The sequence below is a fragment of the Rattus rattus genome, chromosome 1 (genome assembly GCF_011064425.1).
Source record: "Rattus rattus isolate New Zealand chromosome 1, Rrattus_CSIRO_v1, whole genome shotgun sequence".
Classification (NCBI taxonomy): domain Eukaryota; kingdom Metazoa; phylum Chordata; class Mammalia; order Rodentia; family Muridae; genus Rattus; species Rattus rattus.
Window position 1 is genome coordinate 271,489,952 of NC_046154.1, and position 13,458 is coordinate 271,503,409.

Consider the following 13,458-nt stretch of genomic DNA (forward strand, 5'->3'; position numbering starts at 1 on the left):
TCTTAACCACTGAGCCATCTCTCCAGCCCCCTGAACTTTTCTTCTAGCCCTATATCCACTTCCTTTCTCTTTGGTTCAAACTGCACTGTCAGCACCTGCTGAAACAATGCAAACGGTGTGTGCTAGGATGGTTGAGATTAACGGCGGTACCTCGCACTTCCTTTCACAACATTTTTTTCATCCTCAGGTTTGCTTTAGTCCCACATAGATGTTGGTCTTTCTTTTTAAAATTTAGTCTTTTTTTTATGGGCATTGGTGTTTTGCATGCGCACATGTCTATGTGAGGGTGTCAGAGTCCTTGGAACTGGAGTTACAAAGAGTCGTGGTTGCCATATGGGTGCTGGGAATGTGAACCTGGGTCCCCTGGAAGAAAAACCAGTGTTCTTACTGCAGAGCCATCCATCTCTCTAGCCCCAGGTCTGGTTTTTCACCCTGTGTATTCTTTCAGTTCCCAAACAGGGTCTCAGAATGCACCCTAACTCAAAAACGCACCTTCACTCACAATGGCTCAATGTCCTTTAGGAGACTTTAGGACAGAGCTCCTGAACCTTTGATATTGCAAGTTCTAGTGCAGGGAGGACTTGGTCAGTCAGTCTGAATCTATAATGAACGCTAGAGGGCTCTCCACTCATGGACTGAAACCTTACCTCCCCCACCCCAGCCCCAAAAAAAAGAAAAAAAAAAAAAAAAAAAAAAAAAAAGACCGACTAAAGATGGGTGGGAACATTAAAAACCTCCCACTATTGTTTGACAGTGTTCGGCTCCCGGCTTGACACTTAGGCTAAGGTTTCTTGTCTTAGTCATATTAGCAGGGTGAGCTGCGCATTCCTTGATCTTAGTGGATGAGGAAAGTGTAGCCACTACATCTGCCTTGTGAGTCCACAAAGCTAAAAACATGAGGATCTAAGGCCCTCAGGTTCACTTGATCTCAGGCACCTTACCTTTCCCTATTTCAAAATACTGTTCTGTATACGTGCACACAGTGATGATTGCTTAGATTTATTCAATTGTATGTGTATGTTGTTCTCTCCCTCTCCCCTCTCTCTCTCTCTCTCTCTCTCTCTCTCTCTCTCTCTCTCTCTCTCTCTCTCTCTCTTTCTCCCCCTGTATGCATCTATGGGAACCTACGGTGCTTGGGGCATAAGGAAGTCAGACAAGAGCGTCAGAGCCTCTGACCGGAGTCACAGAGGGTTGCGAGCTGCCATGCGGGTGCTGGGAATCAAACCCAGGTCTCCTGGAGGAGCAGCCAGTGCTCTTAGCTACCGAGCCATCTCTCCAAGCCCGAAATGAATGATTTTTTTTAAAAGAGAGTAAACCGAGACTCAGAAAGATGAAAAGGCTTGTCTGAGTTCACAGTGACAGTCTCCTATATTTTGTACTTCTCAGGACACTGGTAAGAAAGACACCGATCTTCAAGGTCCTTGTTGATTTTGCTTTTCTAGCTATCTTACAAACTATTCTTGAGATAAAGGACATCAAGACTGTGGTGGCTGTTTGTGTAAGGTGTTACTCGATGTGCGTTCATGTGTATAGATGTGTGTGGAGGTCACATGACAACCCACAGTCTCAGTCCTTGCCTGTCCTCTTTTTTATTTTTCCGGAGCTGGGGACCTAACCCAGGGCCTTGTGCTTGCTAGGCAAGCGCTCTACCACTGAGCTAAATCCCCAACCCCTTGCCTGTCCTCTTGTTTCCACCTTCCGTCTCACCACGGAAGCATTGGGATTATGGACATGTAGCACATGCAGCTTTATGTGCACGCAGGGATTTGAACTCAGACTCCCATGTTTGCAAGGCAAGCACTTTAGCCACTAAGCGACTCTCCAGCCCTCGAGCTTATATCCTTTTAGTAAGGATCAAAGCTACTTTTCTACTTAGCAACGTGGCTAACAATAAGGGGTAATATAGTTAACAGTGAGACTTGGTTTGAATCCTGACTCAGTCACTAACGGTATGATCTTCTGTATATTATAAACTTTATATAATATACAAAATATAATATGCATATTATATTAGCACATTATATAACATTATTATATAACATTATTTTTTTTTAAAGATTTATTCATTTATTATATATAAGTACACTGTAGCTGTCTTCAGATACACCAGAAGAGGGCATCAGATCTCTTTACAGATGGTTGTGAGCCACCATGTGGTTGCTGGGAATTGAACTCAGGACCTCTGGAAGAGCAGTCGGTGCTCTTAACCGCTGAGCCATCTCTCCAGCCCATTATATAACATTATTACATGCTATATAGCATGAATCTTATATTATATAACATGCAATTATATAATATATAAGTCATATAACATACATACTATAGAGTAGATAGTATTTTCTCTTGCATTACTTATAAACCATAAATAACAATACTCCTTGCCTGCAAGGCAGTTAAAAATGCATATTCTTTTTTTTTTTAAGATTTATTTATTATATATAAGTACACTGTCGCTGTCTTCAGACACTCCAGAAGAGGGTGTCAGATCTCTTTACAGATGGTTGTGAGCCACCATGTGGTTGCTGGGATTTGAACTCAGGACCTCTGGAAGGGCAGTCAGTGCTCTTAACCACTGAGCCATCTCGTCAACCCAAACGTGTATACTCTTGACGCCTGTAGTACCAACTCTTGTGAAGTGAAGGTAGAAGTATCGGCCATTGGTTCAAGGTTACCCTTTGCTGCAGAGTGAGGTCAGGACCAACCAAAGCTGCATAGGACCCAGCGTGCCTTAATCCCAGCAAGGGAGCTGGGCAGAGGCAGGCAGATCTCCGTGACTTCAAGGCCAGTCTGATCTACAGAGTGAACCAGGGCAGCCCCCAGAAGGCTACACAAAGAAACCCTGTCTCCAAAAACAAAGAAAACAAACCAGGACCCAGTCTCAGCTCCTACCCTCCCCACAAAATAAATAAATAAATAAATAAATAAATAAATAAATAAATAAATAAATAAATAAGAAGAAAGCATATGATGTTACCAACTGTAGTGTCAAGTGCCAGCTACTCAGGAGGCTGGCCTGAGAGGATCACTTGAGCTCAGAGTTGGAGTCCATCCTGGGCCATTCACCAGGGAACTTCCTCACGACAGAGAGCTCTAGAGCAAGACTAAAGGCAAGATGGACAAGGAGGAGGAGAAAAGACAAAAGAGAAAACACGTTTTAAGTGCACATTTAAAAGCTGGGCTTGGTACCCAGGCGTGGTGGCACATCCCTGGAATTGCAGCACTCGGGAGGTAGAGAGAGGAGGATCCGCTCAAGAAATTCCTCTGGTGCGTTGCAACTTGAAACCACCCTGGGCTGCAGCAGCTGGGCATAGTGGTGCACACCTTTGATACCAGAACACAGAAGTAGGCAGGTTTTTGTGACTTCTAGGTCACCTGTGGTTATATATAGTAAGACCCTGTCTCCAGAAAAAGTTCTAGAGTTCTACACTTCCTGGATTTGCATCCCTGTTTAAATACTCCGTGGCTGCATGGTTTCTGCACTCTATTCTCCCAGGACCTCCTTGCCTGTGTAATGGAGTAGGTAATCACTCAAAAGGTCTTCACAGATATATAAAGTGCTCTGATGCGCAGCAAACATAAGACGAATGTTAACTAGTTTTGTTTTTTGAGGTTACGTTTGATTATTTAAAGCATAAAACAGGGCTGGAGAGATGGTTCGGCACTTAAAAGCACCCACTGTGCTTGCAGAGGACCTGAATTCAGCTCCTAACACCCACATAGTAAGGCAGCTCATAATAACCTATTAATTCCAGCTCCAGGAGGTCTCATGCCTCTGGTCTTTGAGGGCACCTGTATTCACATGAACACAGGCATGTGCACACATGCACGTGCGCGTGCACGCACGCACACACACAATTAAAAATGAAATCTTTTTAAAGAACAGATGCATAATAAATTATCCTTTGGAGACAAGATCTTGCTACATCCGTGGAGCAGACTGGCTCCTTGCCTCAATTCTCCTGCCTCAGCCTCCCAAATGCTGTGCTTCCAGGCATACACCACCATACTTAGTCGTAGTAACTTTTTAAGAGTTTTTTTTTTTTTAATTTTATGCATATGGGTCTTTTGTCTGCCTGGGTACCACATGCATGTGGTAACCATGGAGGCCAGAGGAAGGCATAAGATCCTCTGGAGCTGCAGTTACAGATGTCAGCCACTGTGTGGATGCTGGAAACAGAACTTGAGTTCTTTGCAAGAATAAGAAGTGCTCTTAACCCCTGGGTCATCTGCCCAGTCCCCATAGTAACCTTTCATTTCTATTACTACTCTGTGAGCCTTTGAGAATAAGGGGTGTGAGCTGCTGTGGAAGAGAAGTTAGAACTGAGCGACCATCAACAGGTACTAGAACTGGAAAGTCAACAATAGCCACCTCTCCTCGAACCCGGGAAATGGGAATCCCAGGAGCCATCCCTGGGCTTTGAACTCGTCTGTGGAGCACCCTACCCCACAGCTTGGTCCTCTATTTGAGCTGAGCTTTCCCTCTTCTATCTCTGTAGGACAGTGGGTTTCCACCAGTCTGGGCTCGCCTATCAGATATTTACATCACGATTCACAACAGTCGCAAGATTACTGTCAGGAAGTAGCGACAAAATGGTTTTATGGTTGGGGGGGTCAGCACAGCCTGAGGAACTGTATTAAAGGGCCAAGGTGTCAGGAAGGCTGAGAGTGCTGCTCTAGGGAAGTGGTCCTCAACAGGGAAGTGGTTTTATCCAGAGGGCATTCAGCCATACCTAGAGACTTTTTTGGCTGTGACAGTTGGAACGTGCTACTCTCATTTAGAACCGGGGAGGCCAGGCTGCCACTGAACGTCATCTCCTACATAGAACAGCCCCTTAAAAAAATACAGTCCTCTCGCCCTGCAGTATCAGCATCCTGAGGTTCGGAAGGAAGCCCCACTCCAGGACCAAGGAGCTCTTTCTTGGCTTCGCAGGATGTGAATGGGATTCAGGGAAGTGGAATAGGCGCTAGGGGGACCATGGAGATCGCCACTCTAACTCGCAGAAAGGGATCCAAGACAGGTCTTCCACTGATGGTCACGAAAACCGAAGAACAACAAGCCACCAACCTCTTCATATGTTATATTTCATTAATAAATAGGTTTTCTTCTTTAAACACAGAACATATAACGGATTGAAGCGCTCCCCCTCCCCCCCAGTTCCAAAGACAAGAGTCTATAAAACAAATGCCAGCTGTACTGCCCTGAGGGCAGGAAAGTCTGGTGACGACCCCCCCATCAGTCTTGCCCCTGCAGCACCACCACCCCCACATTCTGCAAGAGAAGGGGGTCTGGGGCTTCTCCCTTGGGCCCCGGGGACTTCAGTGAGAAGCGTGTGAATGTGTGATGTCACCTCTCCATGACGCATGGGCTATGCAAAGATGAGGTCTCCTTTTTAGGCCTGGTCAGCCCTCGCCCTCCTGGTTTCAGTGAGGAAGCATCATCTGGGTTAAGCCCCCAAGGGAGCTGCCTCCAGGTTTTCCCACTCTCCAGTCCATTGCCACTTCATAAAGGGGAAGAGAGGGGATCAAGGACCCCTCCCACCCGACCCTGCATGGGAACGATGTGCGGAAGAGGCATGATGCTGAAGATGAGTCCATCATGTCCCCATCTCCCCAGTACCCACCCTTCCTCTGGAGTAGGGGGGACACTGGGGCAATGACCCCCTCTCCAGCGTAGCGCCTGGCTTGGGATATGATGGCCCTCGCTTAAATGTCAGGCCCTCCTGCCAGGCCTGGCCTCTTCTTCAATCCCATTCCTGTCTCCTTCTAAAGCCCTCTCTCTGTGGCCATCTGAAAACGTCACATCCAGTGTCTTAAGCTGTCTCATCCTCCCTCTCCCCATGCCTCTGTACCCCAAGGGAGGAAGTGGGGGGGCTGTCTTCCCCGCCTCCGGCTCCAACTTCACATGATGGAACAGCTTTTGGCCTTCTCCTTCTTGAACGTAGAAGTGATGAGTTCAGAGCGGCTGGGAAGGTGGAGTAGTCGCTTGGAGAGGCTTCGGACAGGGCTCTTCGGGGGCACTGGGCTAGGCTTGTTCAGACACACCATGGATGCCGTCCGGAAGATGCTGTGGATGCTCGTCTCCGAGGTGAAAGCTGAGCCCTCCAGGTAGATTTCTGCGCCCAACTGCTTGGCTATCGCACAGCCCTGTGGGAGAGGTGAGGTCATCAATGCGATGGTTTAAGATGCCTAGGGAACAGTATGGCATTCTATCCAAGTACCACGTGTCCTGCGTCACCCCACTGCAGGTCTTCCCCCAGCCCCTGCCAGCATCCTCAAAGGTGAAGACTGACTGCACCTCAGAATCAAAGCGTACTGATGCCGACCAGATGCAGCCGGATGTCTGGGGATGGCACAGGCCTTAGGTCTTAGCGATGGCACCTGGAGCTTCAAGCGTAGTAACCAAAACGACGTTTTAAAAACATTTCTCTCCTGTGAGTGTCTGTATGTCCGTGTGTGTACACACGCACGCCACAGCATCCACGTGGGCGTCAGCGGACAGTTTGTGGAAGCCCGTTCTCTCCTCCCGCCACGTGGGTCTCAGGGATCAAACTCAGGTCATCTACTCTGTGGCAAGTGCCCTTACCCTCTGGCCATTTCTCCAGCCCCTCATGTCAGAATGTTTAAGAGTACCCCCCTCCCCACCTCAGGTGATTCTAATAAGAAACATGAGCAGACATTCTTACACTCTTGCGTGCATTAAAATTATTCTGGGAGCTGGTGAGACATCTCAGCAAAGAGAGGGAAAGAGTTCCCACCAAGCCTGGCAATTTGAGTTCAATCCCAGAAGTCCATGTGGCAGAAGGAGAGAACCAACTTTTGAGAGTCCACACACGCGTGTGGCACAAACCGCTCACACAATTAAACAGGTAACTAAAAAGTGTCCTCCGGTCTTGTCATAAAAATACAGATTTCCGTATCGTTCTCCCAGAGTTATTTTACGGGCAGGGAGTGCGGAATTCAAAATCCAAAGACTTCTTTTTGTTTGTTCGTTTCAATTTGGTTTTGGCTTTTTGAGACTGGGCCTTATCTTGTAGCCAGGCTGGCCTCAAACCTGGAATCCTCCTGCCACCGCCTCCTGAGTTCTGGAATTATAAACTATTACAAACCCTCTCCAGCTCTAACAAGCATCTTTAATGAGTCTGATACATATGGTTTCAAAAGGAAAAAAAAAACCTTTAAAAATGCTGGCACACGCTCGGGAGAGGCTCGTAAGCTAACCTATGGTAGGGCTCTAATAAGTTCCTGCCACCCCAACCCAGGTGACATTCCGCTATTTATAGATAGCCCTGCCCCCAATACTAATTCTATCTTACCTTAGCCTTTTCTATCCTACCCGCTCACGTGTGTACATGCATACACACACCTGTACATCGCCACACATGAGCGCATGCCACACACACACACACACACACACACACACACACACACACACACACACACACACACACACACACAGCACCTGCTCGTAGGGAGATGGGTGCCTGCTTCTGGTGGGACAGTTCCATTAGAGTGCTCAGGTCTGTTCGAAGATCTGTCTTGCAGCCAATAAGCAAAACACGTGTGCTGGGACAATAGTCTAGGATTTCTGTTCTCCACTGAGGGTTGGAGCAAACAGGGCGGGGGCAAGGGGAAAGGAGAGAAAGTCAGTGGTGGACAGATACCAGGAGCCCAGTGGCGCCCGTCCAGCGCATTGCTCAGATTATCAGGTCCCAGTCTTCCCTCTGAGTCACAGCCTCTCTGCTGCACTAATGACATCATCTTCCTGCCCATGAGGCCTTTGGTGGCACCAGTGTGCTAACCCAGGATCCTATCCCTTCAGTCAACAGTACAGTCACCAAAAGGAACACGGGGCAAGTCTCCCACTCCCTGACACACAGATAAGACATGGATCTGTCTTCTTTCCCCAGTCAAAAAGGCAAACAGGACCCGAATACCTGTAGTTGGGAATGAGGCAATCCCTTCCCTAAGATGCTGGGCAAGTCCCACAGCGTTTCCTGCAACGTCTCATCCCGGGCAGATCCCTACCATCCAAGCCAGCACTTCACCCGATAATTGAGGCCTGACCTGCCTGACTCAGTGGACCGGAGACAACAGTCCACAGAAGCTCCTCCCAAAAGGCCTCATGGCACACCTCTCGAGAAGGTTCTCTGGGCCTTTGGTGCCCGCCCTAGTCTAGCTTCTAGGATAGGAGAAAGGAAAGGCAGAAGGCCAAGGGGGACCCAGGTTCAACCCAGAGCCACACGGCTAATAATAAGGCCTCGAGCAAAACGAGTCTTTCCTGGCTGATGGGCAGGATTATGGGACAAGGCCCCTTCTTGTTCTAGGTAGAAAATGTACATTTATCCTCTCCTCTGCGCCCAATCCTGGGTGTTGAACCCAAGGCTTTGCTTATACAAGGGAGGCACTCCCTCACGGCGAATCACCCCGAGTTCCACCTGATTGTTACTCGGACACAGGGTCTCACTAAGTTGTCTGATCTTGAACTTGAACCCAAGATTCTCCTGCTTCGATGCCCGCCGTCCCCCAGGAGCTAAGCCAAGAGCAGACGCCGCCCCACCTCTCAATCGGCCTCACCTTCTTGAGCGCACTGTCCATCGTCTCTGGACGGCTGATGTCGAAGCAGAGCAACACTGCATCCGAGTCGCTGTAGCAGAGTGGACGGACATTGTCATAGTACGGAGAGCCTGGTATCAGGGGAGAAGAGCCGAGAGTGAGCTTCTACATCTTCTCTGCTCTAGAGGCCCAAGCCCGGGGATCCCTGGGGACTGTCATTCTTGATCCCTTCGTGTCTGCCTGTGTATCAGGGCACTGAGCTATCTCATGGAAGCTTGGGACAGGACCATCTGCCAGGAACACCATTTCCTTTGGTCCTAAAAGAGGAGTAAGCAAGCAGGTGGCGGAGTCACTCTGAACGTGTCTGGGTTTCCTACAGTGGGTTTAAGATCCACTCATGTCAGAGCCCCAGAAGATGCTGCCTCTGGAGAGACGAGGATTTGTTCCAGGTTCCCTTCACCTGCACCTGCCTGCTGCCCAACATCTGCTTCTCTCTTCTGCTCTAGGGTCTCCCGGTGAAGGAACGGCCCTGCCTGTTACATAACTGGCTACCCTGATTCTTTACCTCAGGGGTCAGAACTTCAGGAGGTTGATGGGGGAGGAAAAAAGCATCCAGAACTGGGAGTTTTACTCTTGACCCACTCAAATCAGTTTACACTACAAAGGGCAAAGGGTCTACCGTGGCCCCCACCCCTCCGGTCTCAGGGAGGCGCTCTCAAAGACCAGGGACACCAATAGCTGAGGAGTTAGAGGCCAGAGCAAGGGTCCTCGGTAGAGGGTCCGAAGGAGGCAGTTCTGACCCAGGGTCTAGTGGGGTGAAGGCTAGGAGCTGAGCCCGGGCCCCTCCACCCTGGGTAAGGAATAGTAGCAGATTTGGACTCCAGACGATCCGTGCTTAGAATAGCAAGCAGCCCCTCTCCCTGTACTGCAGTCACCATGGAAACTGGGGGGAATCCAAGCTGAGGTGGGGGTGTCGGTCATAAAAATGAAGAAGTAAGGGGGAGTTGGGATAGCTGCCTGCTCCTTCAGCAATCCACCCCCACCTCTGAGGTGAGGCGGAGGCTGGACCACAGCAGCACTGAGGCAAGGGAGCGCGACCGGCCAACCGGCCGGTCCTGGAGGAAGGGGAGGGGGAGGGGGACCGGGTCTCCATTTTGGCTCCAAGCAAGCCCCCTCCCCTAAGACTGGCAAGTGAATAACAGAAACAGGTTCAACGCTGGCCCACACGCAGGGAAGCTTCATCCTACACACGAACGACTGACATTCCCTCTGTCCTCACAGACCTAGTTTAAAACAAGCTAATGGCCTTTATCCTTTCGAAATGAGGGGGTGGGGTGTGACCCGGGGGTAAAAAAAGACCATCCCGGCTGATCTTCCATTATCTGGGCTGGGATTTAAGGGCTGTTGGGGGGGGGAGGGGGCATCGAGGATGTAAGGAAGAGAGAAGAGCTGCATCAAGGTTCAGGGAGGATTGGAAGGTGGGAGGGTACGCCAGGAGAAAACCCATACATCATGCAGCCACGCTGCATTCTGGTCTGATCCGGCCAGCATAGCACAGTCCAGGATAACCAGAACCCTGTCTCCCTTTTCCTGGAACTGCAATGGGGGGAACCCATGTACCTGCCTGAGGAATTTTGGTTTCGGGGAGAGCAAAAGAACTGTCATTTTTCTGTTTACACATTTCTTATCCCCAGTCCTCCCAGACCTTAGAATTGGAGAACACGAACAAGATTGCTTCATAGAAGCAGGGTGGCGTGTCTCTCACACACGCAGGAAAGCCTTAGTAATCTACAGTTTCCCTACAAACTCGGCTGGGGCAAGTAGGAAACATCCCCTTCGGTAAAGCATGGATTTTTCTTTTCTCTCTCATATTGCTGGCCCTTACTCTTTAATGATGTCTGAGACAGACTGTTCAGAAGGAGGCCCTCGGGTAGAGAAAGCGGGAAGGACTCAGAAGCAAAGCAAACGTTAGCTGAGCTCTCAGGGCTTGGGGGCGGAGAGTGGGAAAGGTAACTACTCTCTACATTTCCTAAAGACAGGGCATCTCCCACTCGCCCGCCCGGCACCGGGAGAATGAAGTAGACCCCGTGCACTCCCCTGGACGCCAACCCCAGCGTGGACATGCCCAACAGTTACTGTCTCCCCCATCCTCCAAGACATCGATGATGCGTCGTCTCAGTCTCCCAGCCGCAGCCTCTGAGTTGCGGCAAGCAGACAGCAGCGGCCTGAGGAGGGATGCGGGAGAGGAGGAATATTCCCTCCAAAGTGGGCGGCTCTCTTCCCTACCACAGCTGCCCCTAGCAGTACCACTCCTACCTCTCATTTAACTTTGCTGTGGAGAACTAGAGAGGGAGGGGGGGAGAGTGGGGAGGGGGGGGAGAGAGAGAGAGAGAGAGAGAGAGAGAGAGAGAGAGAGAGAGAGAGAGAGAGAGGGAGGAGTGTGTCTATGAGAAAGAGACAGACAGACAGAGAAGTCTGGTGCTCCCGGGAGTACTCAGGGGTCCCTAGACATCACCATCCAGAGCTGAACTAAACCAAGGACCTGAGTGGCCCCTAGGCTTGTCCATTGCCGTTCAGGATCATCTAAAATCATCAATGCCCCAACCAAAGAATTTTTACATTCCTTCCTTCCTTCACTTTCCTGGCAAGCAACTCTATCCTCAAAGCTGGATCTCCCCCACCTCCCCACCCCGGCTGCCCCTTAAAAAAAGCAGCAGCTGTCAATAGAGGTGGGATGGGGCATTTGGGGGGAGGGGGTACAGTCTTACCTGAGGTATCCCAGAGACTAAGCTCCACTCTCTGTTCCTCTGTCTCCAAACAGGCTGTGTAATTCTCAAACACGGTAGGCACATAGGTCTGTGAAGAGACAGGAAACACTCATACCCCAGCAGCATGCCCTCAGAACCTAGACCAAGCATTGGCTACACATGCGCTCAAACACTAAAATGTCAGGTGATGAGAAGCCTGAGGAGGGGGATACACAGGGGGCTGTAAAGGTACTGACCTTCGCTCCCCAGTCTGGGGACAAGACCCCTACAATCCTGGCTGGTCTGAGACACATACATTCCCTTTTTCTTCTCATCGCTAAATTTGTGTCTCATTTTTCAGAGCCACAAGCCTGTTTTAACCTCTGTCTTCTGCCCTCTAGTCCCTTGACACAGGTGAACAGGAGCCACCCTCATAGAACCTTACAGGAGAGGCGGGCAGGTACTGCGTCAAGAACAAGAACGAAGCCCAGGCCCTCGGGAACCTCCAGGTCTCAGGGATGAAGGCAAGTGGGAGGGGATATGCTGGGTAAAGAGGTGAGGAGGAGCCGACCGGGCGGCAGAAGTGGGTCAGGTCTCAGGGGAAGCAAGACAGGGCAGTCCTCCAGCCAGAAGGCAAGGCAGGGTGGGGCGGCCTGCGGGAGGGGGAGACCGCTGTCCCAGACAGGTGGGGATCGACCCCGGGACGGCAGGGGACTCACCTCGGGATAGCAGTCTTTCGCTAGCACCTGTAACATCGCCGTCTTCCCACACTGCACGTCCCCCACCAGTACGAGCTTACATCTGACCACCACTGGCTGCGGTGTCCGTCTCTCCTTCATGGCTGCAGCCTAGGAGGGACGTGGACTCGGGTTCAGTGAGGAGGAGGTCGCCCCTCAAGCGTCCACACTGGTGCCTAGTTGCCGGTTCCCTGCCTGCCTCCAACTGAGGCGGAGGCTCGCAAGGCTCCCTTATAAGTCTCAGACTGAGCCAATCACAAGAGGAGGCGGACTCTGCCGAAGCCAATCCCTAGGGTGGGATCCCCTGCAGCAGCCAATGGTAGGAGACTCCGTCTCAGCTCCCTCTTCCTCCCTTCCCTTTCTGTTAAAGCTGCACCGTGGCTTGCTTCCTCCTGGAAGGGGATTCCCACGCTTTTTGTGTTGCTGTTAGGAGGTCAGGAGGGGACTGGAAGCTAAGCGATCTCTGACTGTCTGAGAGTTAGTGTCAAGACCCGGAAAGAGCGTTGGAGTCAGGCTGTAGGGTCTGTCCCAGGAAGACAGCAGGACCTGCCTAAACTCTGGACAGGTGGCATTTCTGGGGGAAGAGGGTGACTCCTTAATTTTATATAGTTCCTATTCACTCTGGTTCCACTTCTGGAATCTCCTAATAGAAGTCCCTGCTGTTCCCTCCTTTACAGCCCGACTCCCTCAGGAACCGCCTTCACCAAAACAAATCTACAGCTCGTAACCCAGAGATGGGCAAACGAAACAAAACAAATGAGGGAGTCCTTCGAGTAGAAACAGGAGAGAGAAAGACCAAAGAAACTGTTATCTGTTGGCCAGGCGGCTGCTCATGCCAGGCCGTGTCATGGTGTTTGTTCTGTGGCCTGGCTTCAGCGTCCCGGATGAATCAGGGGCAGGTCTAGTTTCGGGCTGATAGCAAAAGACTCTGACGCACTCATTAGTGTTACCTAGTGAGAGTCCAGCCTGGAAGCCGGAGCTGGGCCTCAGGGATCAGAAATTGAAAACCAATCATTTTAGATTGAGATAAACTACAAACTGCCGACTGGCCCTAACCTTCAGAGCCATGGCTTCTGCAGACCCCTCTACCAGACAGAGCTATGGGGTACACAGCTCAGATAAGCCACTGGCAACCAAAGAAGTCCCATAAGGCCTCCAGAGAATTGGGGACCAATTTTGGGCCAACTTGAGAACAACCTTGGGTTCCGCCCACCACCCCGTTTGGTTGGTTTGTTTTTCGTTTGTTTGTTTGTTTGTTTGTTTGTTTAGAGAATCTCACACTGGAACTTGCTCCATATATCCCAGGATGCAATCTTTCCACCCCAGGCCTGAAATTACGGACAGGGCACACCAGCCCTAGCTCATGGTTGTCTTGAGGTCCCTTCTTGATGACAGGTCCCGAATTTCCAGGGTCCCACTTC

At 50.4% G+C, this 13,458-nt stretch overlaps 1 protein-coding gene across 1 annotated transcript; it reads right to left on the reverse strand.

Annotated features, from left to right (window-relative positions):
- Positions 1-5,824: 5,824 nt before the first annotated feature.
- On the reverse strand, positions 5,825-12,232 carry Rnd1 (Rho family GTPase 1). The gene is given in 6 exon segments (XM_032886018.1): positions 5,825-6,144; positions 7,460-7,468; positions 7,470-7,595; positions 8,575-8,684; positions 11,322-11,409; positions 12,020-12,232. Coding segments are annotated over 6 exon segments (699 nt in total). The 5' UTR covers positions 12,140-12,232; the 3' UTR covers positions 5,825-5,898.
- Positions 12,233-13,458: the final 1,226 nt, after the last annotated feature.